The sequence below is a fragment of the Hetaerina americana genome, unplaced genomic scaffold (genome assembly GCF_022747635.1).
Source record: "Hetaerina americana unplaced genomic scaffold, ioHetAmer1.1.p SCAF_4, whole genome shotgun sequence".
NCBI classification, from domain to species: Eukaryota; Metazoa; Arthropoda; class Insecta; order Odonata; family Calopterygidae; genus Hetaerina; species Hetaerina americana.
The window spans coordinates 30,255,640-30,270,899 of record NW_027286985.1 but is presented as its reverse complement, the minus strand read 5'-3'; the positions used below and the strand labels follow the sequence as shown (position 1 = coordinate 30,270,899).

General features: G+C 39.9%; 1 protein-coding gene across 1 annotated transcript; it reads right to left on the bottom strand.

The window, feature by feature from the left end:
* Positions 1–4,725: 4,725 nt before the first annotated feature.
* On the bottom strand, positions 4,726–12,272 carry LOC139692145 (brain-specific homeobox/POU domain protein 3-like). The gene is made up of 3 exons (XM_071590202.1): positions 11,634–12,272; positions 9,231–9,377; positions 4,726–5,019 (listed from the first exon to the last, which is right to left on the bottom strand). The coding sequence occupies exons 1-3, from the start codon at positions 12,270–12,272 to the stop codon at positions 4,726–4,728; spliced, it is 1,080 nt and encodes a 359-aa protein (XP_071446303.1).
* Positions 12,273–15,260: the final 2,988 nt, after the last annotated feature.

Genomic DNA, 15,260 nt, shown 5'->3' with positions numbered 1-15,260 from the left:
GAAGCAGATAAATAGGGTTTTTATTTTTTTGAGAGGTTTTCGCTTCGGAACTTTTGAGGAATATAGCTTTCAGTCATTTGGAATGTGAAACTCTCAGAAACGCCAAGTCTAGAAAAATTGATGCATTCTTCTTCAAAATGATTTTAGAGAAAGAGAAGCTTCAACCAGTAACTTTTTAGGGGTGAGATATAAAATATAGATTTATGAGAAAAAGACCGTGAAGCATTAATTCACTATTAGCATCAATGTCTTTGCATTTAAACCGATAATTGCTTCTGTAGTTATGGGATAAAATATTCTTCAGAAATACTGCTTTCATAATTACTTCTCGGGATTAAAAGTGAATTGATAATGTCATTTGCCATTTATCTACGCTCAAGTAATAAACTATTGGAGACTCAAGTTTAGAGGAAAACTAATGTGCCAGCATCAATCAGACATAAAACCACATCAGAATACTTGCCATTCGCGACAAGTTGCCAATCGGCATAGGAGTTAGGTGAATTTGATCTTAATATATTGCGGTTCCTCTAGAAAAATATTGTTTTGTGGGAATTATTTCACATTTTAGTGAAATTTACTTCTTGTCTTCCGAAGCTGCGGAAATGCATAAAAAAAGTAAGATGTCAACCTATAATTTACTCCATGAGTTCTTTATATTTTGTTTGCGGAGTATGGATTAAACCTGCAATTGAGTCTACAAGGACATGCGTTTATGAAGGAATCTCTACATCAAAAACGGTCATTATGTTCCTCTAATAGAAGACCGCTAAGCAGAGCTGTATCCTAAATCCTCACGATATTGATAGTCATCAAGTTGCAGCCGTAGAGGATGTGGGTCTGATAGGGCTTTTTCTACATTTGGTGCTGAATGGGTTCCTTCGGCCGTCGTAAATTGAAAGACGTCTTGGAGTGTGTGGGTGACTGTCAAGAGTTGCGCAATAAAGAAGAGGAAGTGTGGTAGGCTGATAAGGAAGTTCTTTTTCTGTGCGAAAAAAAATCTGTTCCTCTCAGCTAGTGCACAGCAACCACGTATCACAGTTATTTTACAACTGACAATCTCTTTATTATACAAATTGGGGTTCAACTACAGTATATTTGGGATGATATGGCTCATTTACCCTGTGGTGATGTCCTTTTACACGGATTAAGTCCCTCTATTTATAATTATTGGTTTATTTTCTGTATAACTTGCGGTTAAGATCAACGTTTGTTGATGACATTTTATTCATAACAGTACCAAAATTTTATTAGGCATTAATTTGTTTTATCTTAACAATGGCATTAAAACTATCATCAGCAATAACCTTAAAATTTAAACAAAATTAAAAAAAAAACCTGCGTACACTTCAATTCACTGGAAAAAAAGAAAATGGATTCTACAATTAGTGTATGTGGGTTTTGTTGTTCACCTATTGATATTTTCAAAGCATTATTTTTTGAAATTTCTGTTGAACTGAAAATGTTGTTGAGGATTTAAAGCGTTTTTCTTGCGTGGCACACACAACAAAAAAATACCAAACATTAAATTTAAGAAAAATACCGGTATACCTTATGTGGTATTAGAGCAGGACAAGGTGTCAGGTGCATGAATTAGGTAGGATTTGTTAAAATAATGAAGAACAAATCAATTAAATGATGAGATCGAAAGCGCGACTGAAACAAATTTCACATAAAAACGATAAGGGGAATGATTTTATTGGCAACGCTGATCGGCAGAGACTTGCCATTTCATTTTAAATGTTTTTGCCCTTATTTGTTGCATGCATTATAATCTGTGACCTTCACAATTGTTTCGATAGAACGTTGAGGCCTAACCATGAGTCACCTAATGAAAAAGCAGCATTTCTATTGCTCAAGTACCCTTGAGAATTCATCTTATTCGGTCATGAACTTACTCCATCATTGAAACATTTTTGACAGTACTAATGTACTCATGTTAGCTCACCTGTCGCATTCAAAGGAATTCTGTCTTTTCAGGCGTTACTGTCAAAAGATTTAATTATATATCTTTTTGGTGAGGGATTTTTCTGTTTCTAAATGACTCGAGTATAACGCGTGTATTCGCGAGATTCGAAAAAAGCTATTGTATTGATGTGAATTCACTTCAAACACTACTAACACTAAGCACAAACAATTTAGGAAAAGGCATCACCTTTCGTACAAAAATACTAAAATTCATTTGCATTTTTCTATAACATTATTGATTCTCAGTTAGTTACGTAATCACTGTTTGGAGCGTACAATGTAATACAAACTTAAGGGAAACAATTTCTATAAAACTGGTCTCATAAATACGATTAAAGAAATGGAAGTTAATAAATTAATGCTGTTGTTTTTTTCTATCGGGAGAAACAATCGGGATTATTTACTGCTTTTGTCATATTTACTCTTGTAACCGATGTCACAATTGCCAGTTAGGTATTCTCAAGCTTTTAGAATATATTGTTAACACCGGAAACCCTGCGGTATTTGTGTAACAACTATTTTTTTGATGTTATTGCATGCTTCCGTATGCCTATGGGCAATGTAATCATTTCCACCTCAGCGTTTTCAAAGTGAATTTTGATTGAAATATTTTAATTTAAATTTCCTCGGCTTAACATCAGGCTACTCACACTGCGGAGTAATTTAAAGTAAATTAAATTGCAAAAGAGATTATGGTTGTTCACCTAAAACAGATATTACAAACGCCAGATTTTTATTTTAAAAAAGTATTTGTGTGGCATATGCTAACATCTACTTTGACAAGCGGTTCATCTCTCCGCCATTTCCCAATTCGAAAAAAGTAAAGCATTTATTTAATAAAAAATCTCTCCTTCGGGCACGATTCGGAAATATATTTATTGCTATGAAAGGAGACTCGCGGAGACCATAGGAGAGAATATAATTATGTATTTACTTCCTTTTTTATCTCCAAATGACGGTCAACCGCTGTGAAGGCATTGTTTAGAAGTCGTCATGGTTACATATATATGGGGCCGAATATCCGATAATCGTCCAATTCAGATTGATTTTTTTTGTTTTAAATCAATTACTGACAACATTTACGTTTTCACCATTTTGCTCGACTGATGCCAAATAAATGGAGGAATGCCTGCGCTTATTCTTGAACTCATTTTGTTAATGGTTACATTAAAATTTTGTAATTTGGATAGCCATTGTTCCTGATATTTTAAAAACTGAATGGTAGACATTATTGTTTTCCAATTTTACAATTTCGGCATTAAATAATGTGTGATTCCATTTCTCCTCATTAAATGAGCTATAAACTTTCCTTTTCGAACATTAATGCTTCGTTACGAATTGAATAACAATTTGTAACTAGGAATACTGTCTTCGGGTAAATCATCTTATGTACATTAGAGTATAATTATTATTCTTCAATTTTCACAAACTATCCGCTACTTGGCTTTCACGGGTCCATCATTCAGATTTCTGGAAACCAGATTGCGTCTTTCTTGCAGCATTGTACCATAGGGTCTCCATCAGCGGAGTGTGCTCATTGTCGAAATAAAGCGTGCCATTTCAGAGAAAATGTTCCTTTTCGCTTCGACCAACGCCCACCAAAGAAAGAGATCATCACGGAGAGCATTCAAATGAAAGATGCTCGCCCGTAAGATCTCTCCGGCTGAGCCATTCCTCTCAAGTAGGTACATGTGGAATACTTTTACTGTGGAGTTATTGTTTGCTCACTGAAACAACCGTTGTAGTACAGCAATGCCATCGTCAGGTGACTTTTCTTTTCCCTCGGTGGCGAAAAAAACCTTCGTTTTGGAGCCATTTCATGGGTAGAAAAACCACATTTTTTTGTTTCACATTTCACACTCACACGCACATGAAACACACCAGCGATTCCGCTTTATATATATTTATATATAACTACTATACACATATCTTTGGCTTGGCGACCACGACGCATCATCCCGAAATATATGGTCGTGTAAAAAAAAACCCTCCCTATTGCTTGTTCCCTTAATGTTATTCACCTCGGTGCCCTTCCCACTTCAGTTTCTTCAACTTTTATCGTACGTTTATTCGCACAGGTTTTTACGGTTCGGTCATATTCTTCGGAGAGGATTGGTTCAGTCCTCCAACGGTGCAGTTTATTATTTTTGGCAAGAGTTTGCAATCCACGCGGGAGATGTGGGATTCAGGCAGGTTTTTGGGTTAGGTGTGTGTGTACCGGGTATGTTTTCAACACTCCTTTTTCCCCGCGGCACGTGGGTGGGCGAGGGGAAGGAGGCGGGTGGAGATTTAAGTTTGTTTTGGTGGGGTGGGTTGGGTCGCGCGCGGGATTTTCGAAAACGACTCGTCGAGGGCGCTTCAGACGCAGTACGCCGACGACAGCGCCACTGGGAAGAGCGGCGCGTTGGCGTACTCGGACATCCCACCCACCTCGCCCATCACCACGCCCCCCGGGTTCCCGCCCCCTCCTCCGCCCCCACCCCCGCCCCCGACCCCCTCGCCGCCCCCTCCGCTCCCCTCGCCCATGACGACGCATCCCCCTCCCCCACCGCCGCTTCCCCCTCCGCCACCACCTCCTCCCCCACCGCCTCCGATGGGCATCCCGACCACGTCCCTGCGGGCCTGGTGCGCGGAGATGAGCTGGGCCTGCTGCTGCAGCTGCTGCTGCATCTGCTGCTGCATCTGGTGGTGCTGCTGCATCTGGTGCTGGGCGGCCGCCGCAGCGGCGGCTGCGGAGTGCATGGCGTGGAGCGATTGTCAGTGTTGCGCCGCGAACTTCATCCTCTTCTGCTTTTGCCTCTGGTTGCAGAACCACACCCTCACGACGTTCTTCTTGAGGTCGAGCTTTTCGGCGATGGCCGCGATCTTCTCTCCCGAGGGCCTCGGTTGTACCGCAAAGTACGCCTCCAGGGAGCGCTTCTCCGGCGCCGCGATCGACGTCCGCTTGCGCTTACGGTCACCCCCGGGTGGGAGAACGCCGACGCCCGAGGATGGTGCGTCCGGGTCCCGTCTCCGGTCGCGCGCCTCAGCCTCCGCCTCCTCCAACCACGCCTGCGGGAAGCGAACGAGAGGAAAAAAATTATGACGATGATGATCACTTAAATATGGACCATGCTACCAGGTCCTGCCATAGCAAGGAAAAAATTATTTTTGAGAATGTGCTTGTTAACGTAACAAGCATAATTTCATCCGGAATGAACCAGACCTGTCGCTAGCAAGTGAGATGAGACGATTACATAATGGACTGATTGTACTTATGAATTGAAAATGCATCTTTAAAAAAACAATTATTTTTCCCAGGAACGTAAGATAATCCCTCACATTTGTTCAACTAGCTGAGAGTAATTATACTTGATCTAAATAGCAGGAAAGAATTATGAAACTTAAATATACATTTTATAGAGTATCTGTGTTAATTGGGACGCCCATATTCTAATCACTGTTCGCTAGAATGCTTCGTTATGAGATATTAAAATTGTTATTTTTACACACGATTAGGATCGCAAGTACCTATTCCTAGCGTTCCCGAGTTCGTATTCACATATAATGTCATATCGTGTCGCACATAATTTACGTGAGTGTGTGATATCAGTCGTCCTAGTAAAGCTCGGTGATAGAATCGATTATTGACGATGTCCTGAATTAAAAAAATACACCTACATGTATAAATGATCAGAGCATTTTTGAGATGGTTTAATGTTTTCCTTTCTCTACGCTTGCCTTTTACGACCTTTTTTCCTTGAGACTAGAACACAGAGCTTCACCACATCTGTGTGACATTCCGGGTATCAAATACTGGGAAACTGCAATAAACACAGGGAAGGAAGCCGCTCTATAGGGATTGCACATGCCACAGTATGGGGCGAGATTTACTCTAATCTATAAAAGCCACCCACATTCGGGTTGATTATAGTGGTTTAAACTTTTAGAAAAATTAAAATTACGATTTTACAATTTAATTGGCTCTTACAACCGTTTATCTGGCGGCTATTAATGTTTATTCTTAAATTTTTTAATAATTATAATGCCGATGTAATTAAACTTTCCAAGGAAACTGCGGGAGATGCCGCAACAGTATCCCAGTCAAGGCGAATGATTTTTACACTCTGAAATTGTTGCATTGCAATTAAACTTATTCGTAACTATCCACAATTTTATAGGGTGTTTACTAAGCATTATTCTTGATAAGGCAGGGAAAAACAAACCAACTTTCTGTGGAAATGCGCCACTTTCCACGGTCGAGATACTGATTGAGAAAGTGGTAACTTTTGTGATAGGAAATTTGGGAATCTCTAGCGAGTTGACCCATCAGTTGATGGGGTCTACTGTCAATTAGGTTGAGAGTGGAAGCTGAGAACACTTCAACAGCTGTTTTCGCCCCCATTAGACGCCTGGGTCCCCTATCTTCCCTTACAGCCTCTTTCCAATGACTACACTCCGCCGACGCCCTTTTGCTGTCTTACTATATATTCTGCTCTCAAAGTCTATAGTTACCGCATGGTTCCTTAAAGAAATGTCATTCTAAACACGCTTCAAGACCCTCTTCGGATAAAGTTTTACACGCACCATTAATTTTAATTGACTAATCTAGTAATCAAACGCAGAATGAACTTTGGATATGTGTTTCAATCCAGTAATCATTCGATCCTGATGCCATGGTGTTTAACAAATTTATTTTCAAATTCTGCTATAAATTCGCACCTTTTATCGCTATGCTACAGCAATTTTGTTTTTCTAACTGGTCATCTGAATCACGTATGTCCCAATATTTCAAACATGAGCACAGAAAGCGAAGGATAGCAGTGAAGTATTCAGTTTTTTAATCAAAATTTTCGGACTACCCAGGAATAAAAATGGATTCCTATCTAATGCTTGACAGTTATATCAACAGGAATTACGTACCTTTCATGAGCAACGTAACTATTGTTATATTGGCCTTTATTAGATGGAGTTTTTAGAAAATAATATTAAAGTCACACTTTAAAAAAGTTATGTAGTAGCAAACTAATTCAGCGGAAGTAGGCCAACCCTGGAAGGTCAGCGTCCTTCATCTGTTCCAAAGATAATCAAAGAAAATAGCACTGAAATTACAGTAATGTGAAGTCTATCGCTTAAAATAAAAAACTTTATCATGCTCTAGATATAAAGTATCACTAATAATACCTTACCAATTTACTGTTTGATGGCATTTTTTTCATTAAACATTTTAAAGAATGAACTCAAGTTTACACTCACGTGTTACACTCCCTGACGTGTTGAAAAATTACGGAAATCATTTCTTCAGGTGAGTGATATATTAAATGTTTAGTGTTCCCTGTGTACGTATTTGTGTGTCCAGAGGCAAAATTACAAAGTTCTAATTAGTAATTTCTTAATGCTTTACATCATCAGTTCTCATCGATATATAGGTCATTGTTCAATTCCTTAAATAGTGTCTGTGAGATTTTAGGAACATTCTTCACCTAAATCTTTAATCAATCTTCTTGTTGATGGTGTTTAAAAATATTGCACTGTCAACAAACCTTTTTTATTCATAGAGTTTTATTAAACTGTTTTTCGAAATACATATCAGCTTCATATCATAAAATAAATTTTAAACGAAAATCCATGCTACACACACGCTTGACCTTTTTTACACAATCTTTGCTTTTATGTAGCAATAGGGTGTTTTAATTTTGTTACTCTACTGGATTAAGTTTTTTTAAATTGAAAGAAATTGGTTTGTTGATATAACCGTGTTATGCTTTTGTGGTGGATAAAAAAGTCTCTACTTCGGTATTGAATAATCTCCGGGAAGAAAACATGATTACAGTGTCCAGGATACTTCATACACTAATTCTTAGCTCTCCGCGCATGCTATCGGCTCAAAATACATGTAAACCAAATGGATCAAGCCTTAGAGTGGCATCGTAGCATCATGCATTAATTGGCATAAAACTGTTATTTTTAACACTTTGGCCCAGCTAACGTATAGCATAGATCAAATGTTGAAGAAGACAAACTATTAATAATCCTACATAAATAGCGCAATTGAACGAGAAGGCAGGGTCATAGTATCAGTCAAGCAGTCCTACTTTATCCACCCACTAAAGAGAGAACACTCGCATTTTCTACTATGCTGAAGACATCTAGAGGCAGACCGCATAGTATCAGATCTTTCACATGAGATAAACCTATTATCTCGCGGACTATTACAAATTTACAAGGAAAAGGTGCTTAAAAATTAAAAAGATTTTATTTCTCTATGGAAAACAAATCTTTTTTACTCGGGTATAAAAATGTACAAAGTATTTACTAGGGTGTGACCAAATAAATTTATGATTTACATAGGAGTTGCATAGTTCTCGAGGCGTTACGTGGTGGATTAAAACATGATGATGAATGGATAGTGGCACTTTTTGTCTAGATATTTATTTAAACCACGACTGATTTTGATGAACTATCGTACATCTTATTCAGGTGAAAACTGCAGTCATGTGCCGACTTATACATCTATTTTAACCGGGAAGGAAAGGGGATACTCGGTAGGAAGAAGGAAGGGAGTTGGTCTTGAAAGGAAGAAGGAAAGATAGGGGAAAAGTTGACAGAGGATAAATACAACGGTAAAGGCATTTCACAAAAAAGAGGTCAGGATTCCACTTCGGCAATTTTAAAGTCATTTCGGTGCACCATATCTGTAGCAGGAAACGGCACGAGTACACGTGGCACACACCGCGTAGGGGTGGGGCAATAAAGGAGACGAGGGACATCTTAAGTGTTTCACAGTCACATAGGTATATAAGTCGGCACATGACTGTAGTTTTAACCTGAAGGTGATGCAGAACATCTAAACCGGTTGCCGTTTAAATAAATATCCGAGAAAAAGTGCCACTATTTTTTCATTGTTAATATAAGCGCTATTTATTTTCTAATCATGCCATAGTTTTGTATACATTTTATTTGCATTTAACAATTTTCGCAGTTAAATTTTCAATTAAAAAATATTGACAAAATTTACTTTTCCAAAATACAATTTGATACTAGGAACTTTGCTGCTGCATATCAGTTACTTTTTCACTTGAATGACTTCGTTCTTGTTTTTTTGAAATTTTACTCAAAAGGTTATCATAGACACATTACATTTAGGTTAAAAGATACTACAAGTAGGGCTTAAATTTATTTATTTTATTAAAAATTCATGCTTAACTGAAAGTTAGATGACTAAGTAATTTATATTTTCAAAACTAGAAGAAAACAACTGTAGAGAGAGGACATTTAAGTACCTGAAGTATTGGTCTCAATGCGATCATGTTGTTGTGGGACAATGTTAGCGATTCGAATCTGCAAATAGTGGACTGTGACAATGCACCGACGCCGGGGAGTTTGAGGTTTGCCAGGGCTTTTCCTACATCTGCTTGCGTCACCCCGAGCTGTAAGAGGAGAAACAAGATGATTGCATTAGATACATTTGATTTCTTAATGCACTTTTAATTACTAACACATTGGTTTAAAACCTGAATATTATTACAAAAATTATAAAATGATTAATAAATTTGTTGTATTATCTTTATACACCCGTTTTTCTGATAAAAGAATATTATTTCTTGATTTCTTTAATTTAAGTTCGGAAACATTTCTGCTCCAATGCATGACCAATGGTTTTCGTATGTGTGTACTAAACTATTACAAGAATATAATGTACACTACATAATTCTGCATTTCATGAATACTGTTGAATTTATTCTTCTAGTATTGAATTATGATTAATGATGGATAAAAATATTAAGTTTAAAGATAATTTGAAAAATATAAGATGAGCTAACACATATGGAAAGTTTGGTGTACCAGTTGTATCAATACGGCACACAAATTTATGAAATTTTGTACAAAATATTGTCAAATATTTAAATTTCCTATATTGTTATTCCTGCATTATTAAATGCTCATTATATTATTCTATTATGAATTAAAGATACGTGTGTCTATAAATTTTAATAATGAAACACGACTTGTCAGACTGATTTTGTAAGATTTGCATTTGCATATATTAATGTATATATTAATGTTTACATAAATGTATATATATATATATGCAAAAGGTTTCTATATAGTAAAAATGTATCAGGGATAAGATAATATTTTTTTAAGCATTCAGCTAGGGATCATTTATATAAGCTCCGATCGTTTGAGTTAAGTTTTAATAAAGGCTAAAAGTATGAAGCCATGCCTCGCAAATTCAGGTATAATTGTTTCGTTCGGTGAGTTAAATATGACACATGAATCGTACACATTTTAATTATAAAAGGAGTTATTCTGCTTACAATACACAACGAGTGGTTTAATATGCGTAAGGGTTTTTCAATGGAAATTGGTTGTTCATAATCGTTATTTAATTAACTACTATTCACGAATGATCATTGTAACTAAAATTTAGGCAATGATATCCCAAAAGTACTTCTCCATGGTCGGGATTTTTTCAAGGAATGTCATTTCTTATGGTCTAGGGGACTCATTATTCCATGAAACTATTTGATTAACTGGTTAATTCGTATTACCGTATCGTATGCGGCCTGCGCAGAAAAAATCAGTATCCCTTTGAATTGACTAAAACATAGGTTCGAATATCCACGTATATTTGACTTAAAAAGTTGGACACTTATGAGGCCCAAGTTTCCTTATCCGCATCGAATATCCAAACTTGTAAACGAAAGGAGAACAGTGACAAACAAAAATATTTCATCGATTTTAAAATCAGATAGTTAACATAAGGAATAGTGAGGAAATCGTTGACACTTAACGTAGCGCAGTTATCTTCAGACAAACGGTTCTTTGATAAAGACATGGATTTCCCTACGGATCTAACATTCAAGTACAGGAAATACTTACGAGGGTCATCCGGAAAGTAGTACCCGTTCGTGCCGCATGAAGTGCTGACGACGCGAGTAGCCGCTGGACGAGGTCAGATAGCTTCAGTGGCTTGTCTGCCTTCTCTGAGCCAAGTTGCGTGACGCTAGCATTGCCTGTGTTGTTTCTGTGATTGTTTACAATGTTTAAAAAAATTGAGAACGCCGCCAGTTGTGAAGTGAGGGCAGTGATTAAATTCCTCAATGCAAGAAACGTTCGCCCATGTGATATTCATCGCCAATTAAAGGAGGTGTATGGAGACAATGTAATGGACGAGTCGTCTGTTCGGCGGTGGTGTCGCAACTTCAACATGGGGAGGGGGAACACACACGACGATGAGCGTTCGGAGAGACCGTCTGTCATTACAGACCAACTGGTGAGCTCAGTTGACGAATTCGTGAGGAACGATCGGCGCGTCACAATTGATGACATCTGTGAGCATTTTCCCAATGTTTCTCGAACAATTGTTCATGAAATTGTTAAACACCATCTGCATTATGCAAAAATTTGTGCAAGATGGGTCCCTCGCGTATCTCAATGAGCTGGCGGCGAAGGACTATGCAGCAGGAATACAGAAACTTGTCACACGTTATGACAAATGCCTTAATTTGCTTGGAGATTATGTTGAGAAGTAGTTTAAAGTATCCTCTTTCAAATAAAATTTTTTATGTTTGTTAATATTTACTTTTGTGTCTTTATTTCACGAACGGGTACTACTTTCCGGATGACCCTCGTAATTCAAAGTGCATATATTGGAATTACCTCCCCCCTCCCATGCCTACCTTTATCCTCCTCTGCTTGAATCGCTCCGCGAAGGCCTCCAGCTCCCTCGGGTCCGTGTCCGAGTCGTGTGGGTGATGGGCGTGGTGGTGGACGGCGTGGTGGTGGTGGGGGTGGTGGTGGTGCGGGTGTGGGTGATGGTGCGGGTGGTGGTGGTGGGGCATCATGGGTAGGGGGGCCGAGGGAGACGGGTGGGAGGGGTGTGGGGGCGGAGGGCCCTGGTGAGGGTGGGGCGGCGGGGGACCCTGGTGAGGCGGCGGAGGGGCATGGTGGTGTGGGTGGGGCGGCGGCCCCCCCTGACCCAGGTGGTGGTGGGCGTGGTGGTGAGAGAAAGGGTGGTGGGGCGGGGGTGGCGGCGGGTGGTGGGCGTGGTGGTGGGGGTGGTTGGGTGGCGGAGAGAGGTGTGGGTGGTGGGGATGGTGCGGGTGGTGCGACGGGTGTCCGCCGCCACCGGCCCCGTGGTGCGCCGCGTGGCTCCCCTGCAAGGGGCTCATGTTGCTCCCCGTGTTGACCAGGTGGTGCTGCCCCCCCTGACCCTGTTGCCCCTGCTGCTGTTGGTTGTGTTGCTGGTGCTGTTGCTGCTGCTGGTGGAGCTGCTGTCCGCCTCCGCCCGCCCCTCCGCCCCCCATCATGGGGCTCATGTACGCGGAGGCGGACTGTGGGGGCTGCGGTGGCGGGGTGTGGAGTTGCACGGCCGTGGAGGAGGAAGTGGAGGACGAGGAGGATGACGAGGAGGAGGAGTTGGAGGAGGGTGTGCCACCGTTGGCCGCGGTCGTCGTTGGCGTGGCCGACTGGGACGTGGGGGTGGCCGCGCCGTTGTTGCCGCCCCCGCCTCCACCGCCGCCGCCTCCGGAGGCATCGAGGGGAGGAGAAAGCGCGGCGGCCGCGGCTGCTGCGGCAGCGGCAGCCGCTGCCGCGGCGGCAGAAGAGATCGGATCCACCAGCATGTCTAAAGCGTCGATGCCGTGGTGAGCCATCTGTGGACACGGATAGGAGGATTTAGAGAACCTTCGGAAGGAATCAAGGTGAGGGATGCATAATTCGATTTTAACATTAATCTGCAAGGCAAACATTTGGAAAACTCGAGCGTTCTTGCAGGCAAAACTGGGCGATCATTGCAAAATTAACAAATGTTGCTCAATTAATATTATATGTGTTTTACTACTTAAATAATACTTTTGCGGCACAACGAGTATACAACAGATCAACGATACACTTCTTTGCGTCACCTAAGAAAACATTACCTGTCATCCGACTATCCCCTCCCCTAGAATAAGCCCCTCTTTAATTACACTTACTTCTTTCTTTATTATAATTTAAAACATGTCCACGTTTTGATTAGAGATTAAATGCTTTCGTAATCGAATTATCAGTTACAATTCATTATTTTAATATGCTAAGAGTTATTTCTCATGTATCAGTTTGATATTTTATGTTAGTTCTGTTATTTTAGTTTAATCTTATACAACCTACAAGTAAAATTAAGTATATACTATAAATCATGCTATATGTATGTGGGTGTATATCTGTATACGCATTCAAACACGAAAACCCGCCACATGGCGAACAAATCTTCTTTCACATGGAAATAAGTATAGGAAAACAAGGAAAAGGGATAGGAACACACATAAAGGGCGAACACAGGTGAGTTGGGGAAGGTGGAATCGAGCAAATCACAAGTGCAAAAATATTTCCTAAATCGGGACATAAGTCAAGGATCTTTCGACCTGCCAGACCGATACTTAAACCACTTGAGCTATTGAAGAAACGTAACTTACCCTGTTCTCTGCGAGGGATTTATGCAACTAAGTGCCCCCATTCTTTGGCCAAGAGATGGCGTTAGGGAGCTGGTTCACCTACCAAAGGAGAAATAGACGACACACAAGAGCTCAAACAATCTAAAATGTGTGTCCTTTTACGTGCTATATATTTTATTATGTGTTCTATTGTGCCATCCAAATTTTATATATATATATATATATATATATATACATATATATATATAAATAGAATATATATATATACATATATATATATAAATAGAATATATATATATATATATATAAATAGAATATATATATATATACATATATATATATAAATAGAATATATATATATATATATATATATATATATATATATATATATATATATATATATATATATATATATATATATATATATATATATATATATATATATAAATAGAATATATCTATATATATATATATATATATATATACACACACACACACACGTATATGCATGTGTGTGTTGAATTTTAAGAGTCGTTATGTGATACGTAATCGTACTAGCAAAATACGTAATCTCATTGTTGTTAAGAGATAATTAATTTTGCTGTATTTCTCTTGAATATTGAGCACATGCTTCATCAAGTGTCACTTGCTACGCATAAAATGCACCGATTAGTAAGGAAATGTATCACACTCCATCTTTGAACAGATCTTGTATCTTACTCAAACTCCGTTGAGTGCTTCTGTCTATATAGTATGTCTTATTGGCACAATTCCAAAATGTTTAGAACACTATCCTCGCTAAAATTGATGATTCTTCTTGTGCAATTAGTTAATCCAGTTTATGCATCAATGGAAATTGCGCAACATAGGCAATTCGAGACAAACCGAGAAGTTAGATAAAGAGCTTTTTTACAAAATATTTTTGGTTTATTAGTAATTATGAAGTGTCGTGATATGCATTCATGTACTTTCATTTCGATCTTCAATACTTTTGAATGCCGCGACCTATGCATGCTCCTTTGTTTCCTCGCCACGAGAATATACATATCTCTTCCTACCTGCTCCTCTGAATACATCATCATTCCCTGCAGTTTCTCTCTCCATCCACTTTATTTCAATCATTCGTCCCCGGTCCAAAGTTTCAAAAGTCAATGTTTTCATAATGAGTGTTTCGAAATCGTAGTGCACACACAAATGTATCGGACGGATCCCTCTCGACAAGGGCACGCTGGGGACTTGCCCAAAAGGCCCTTAGCGTGACTGGATATCCGTGGTGGGGTGGTCGGGGTGACCGGACAGGAGGGGTGGAGAATATATACGTATGTTATGAAGGGAGGGAGGATACAGTAGAGGAAGGGGGTTAGGGTGATAACGCGGACCCCTTTAGGACGTTCCAATTGGGAATGGACGAATGGTGACGATGCGTGGAGAATGGCCCTGCCTCGCGTCCCGTCCCTCTGAACTCTTCTATCCCGTCCTCTCCCCTTTTCCCCCCGTGCCTTCTTTATAACATATCTCACCCGTCCGCTCACCGACTTCCCTCTCTGCCAAATATTTTCTCTCTTCCCTCCCTATCCCCCACCCCTTCCTTCACAAAACTCCAACCACCTCCCCACCCTCCCCGTCCACTCTTCGGGTCGTAGTTTGCTCCCGCTTTTGTTGCGTGTCGCGCGAGAGGGAATTCGGCGTCCTTTATTTCATCGTCCCGTGTTTGGTTTATTTCCTTTTTTTTTCATCCCCCCCAACACCCCTCTTCCTTCTCCCACCCGCCCTCCATCCCTCCGCCATGCTGGTAAGTACGCAATCGCTTCGCCTCAGGGCGAGGATTTAATTTTCCCCGTCGCGGCAGCGAGGAGGAGGGAGTTCGGGGAG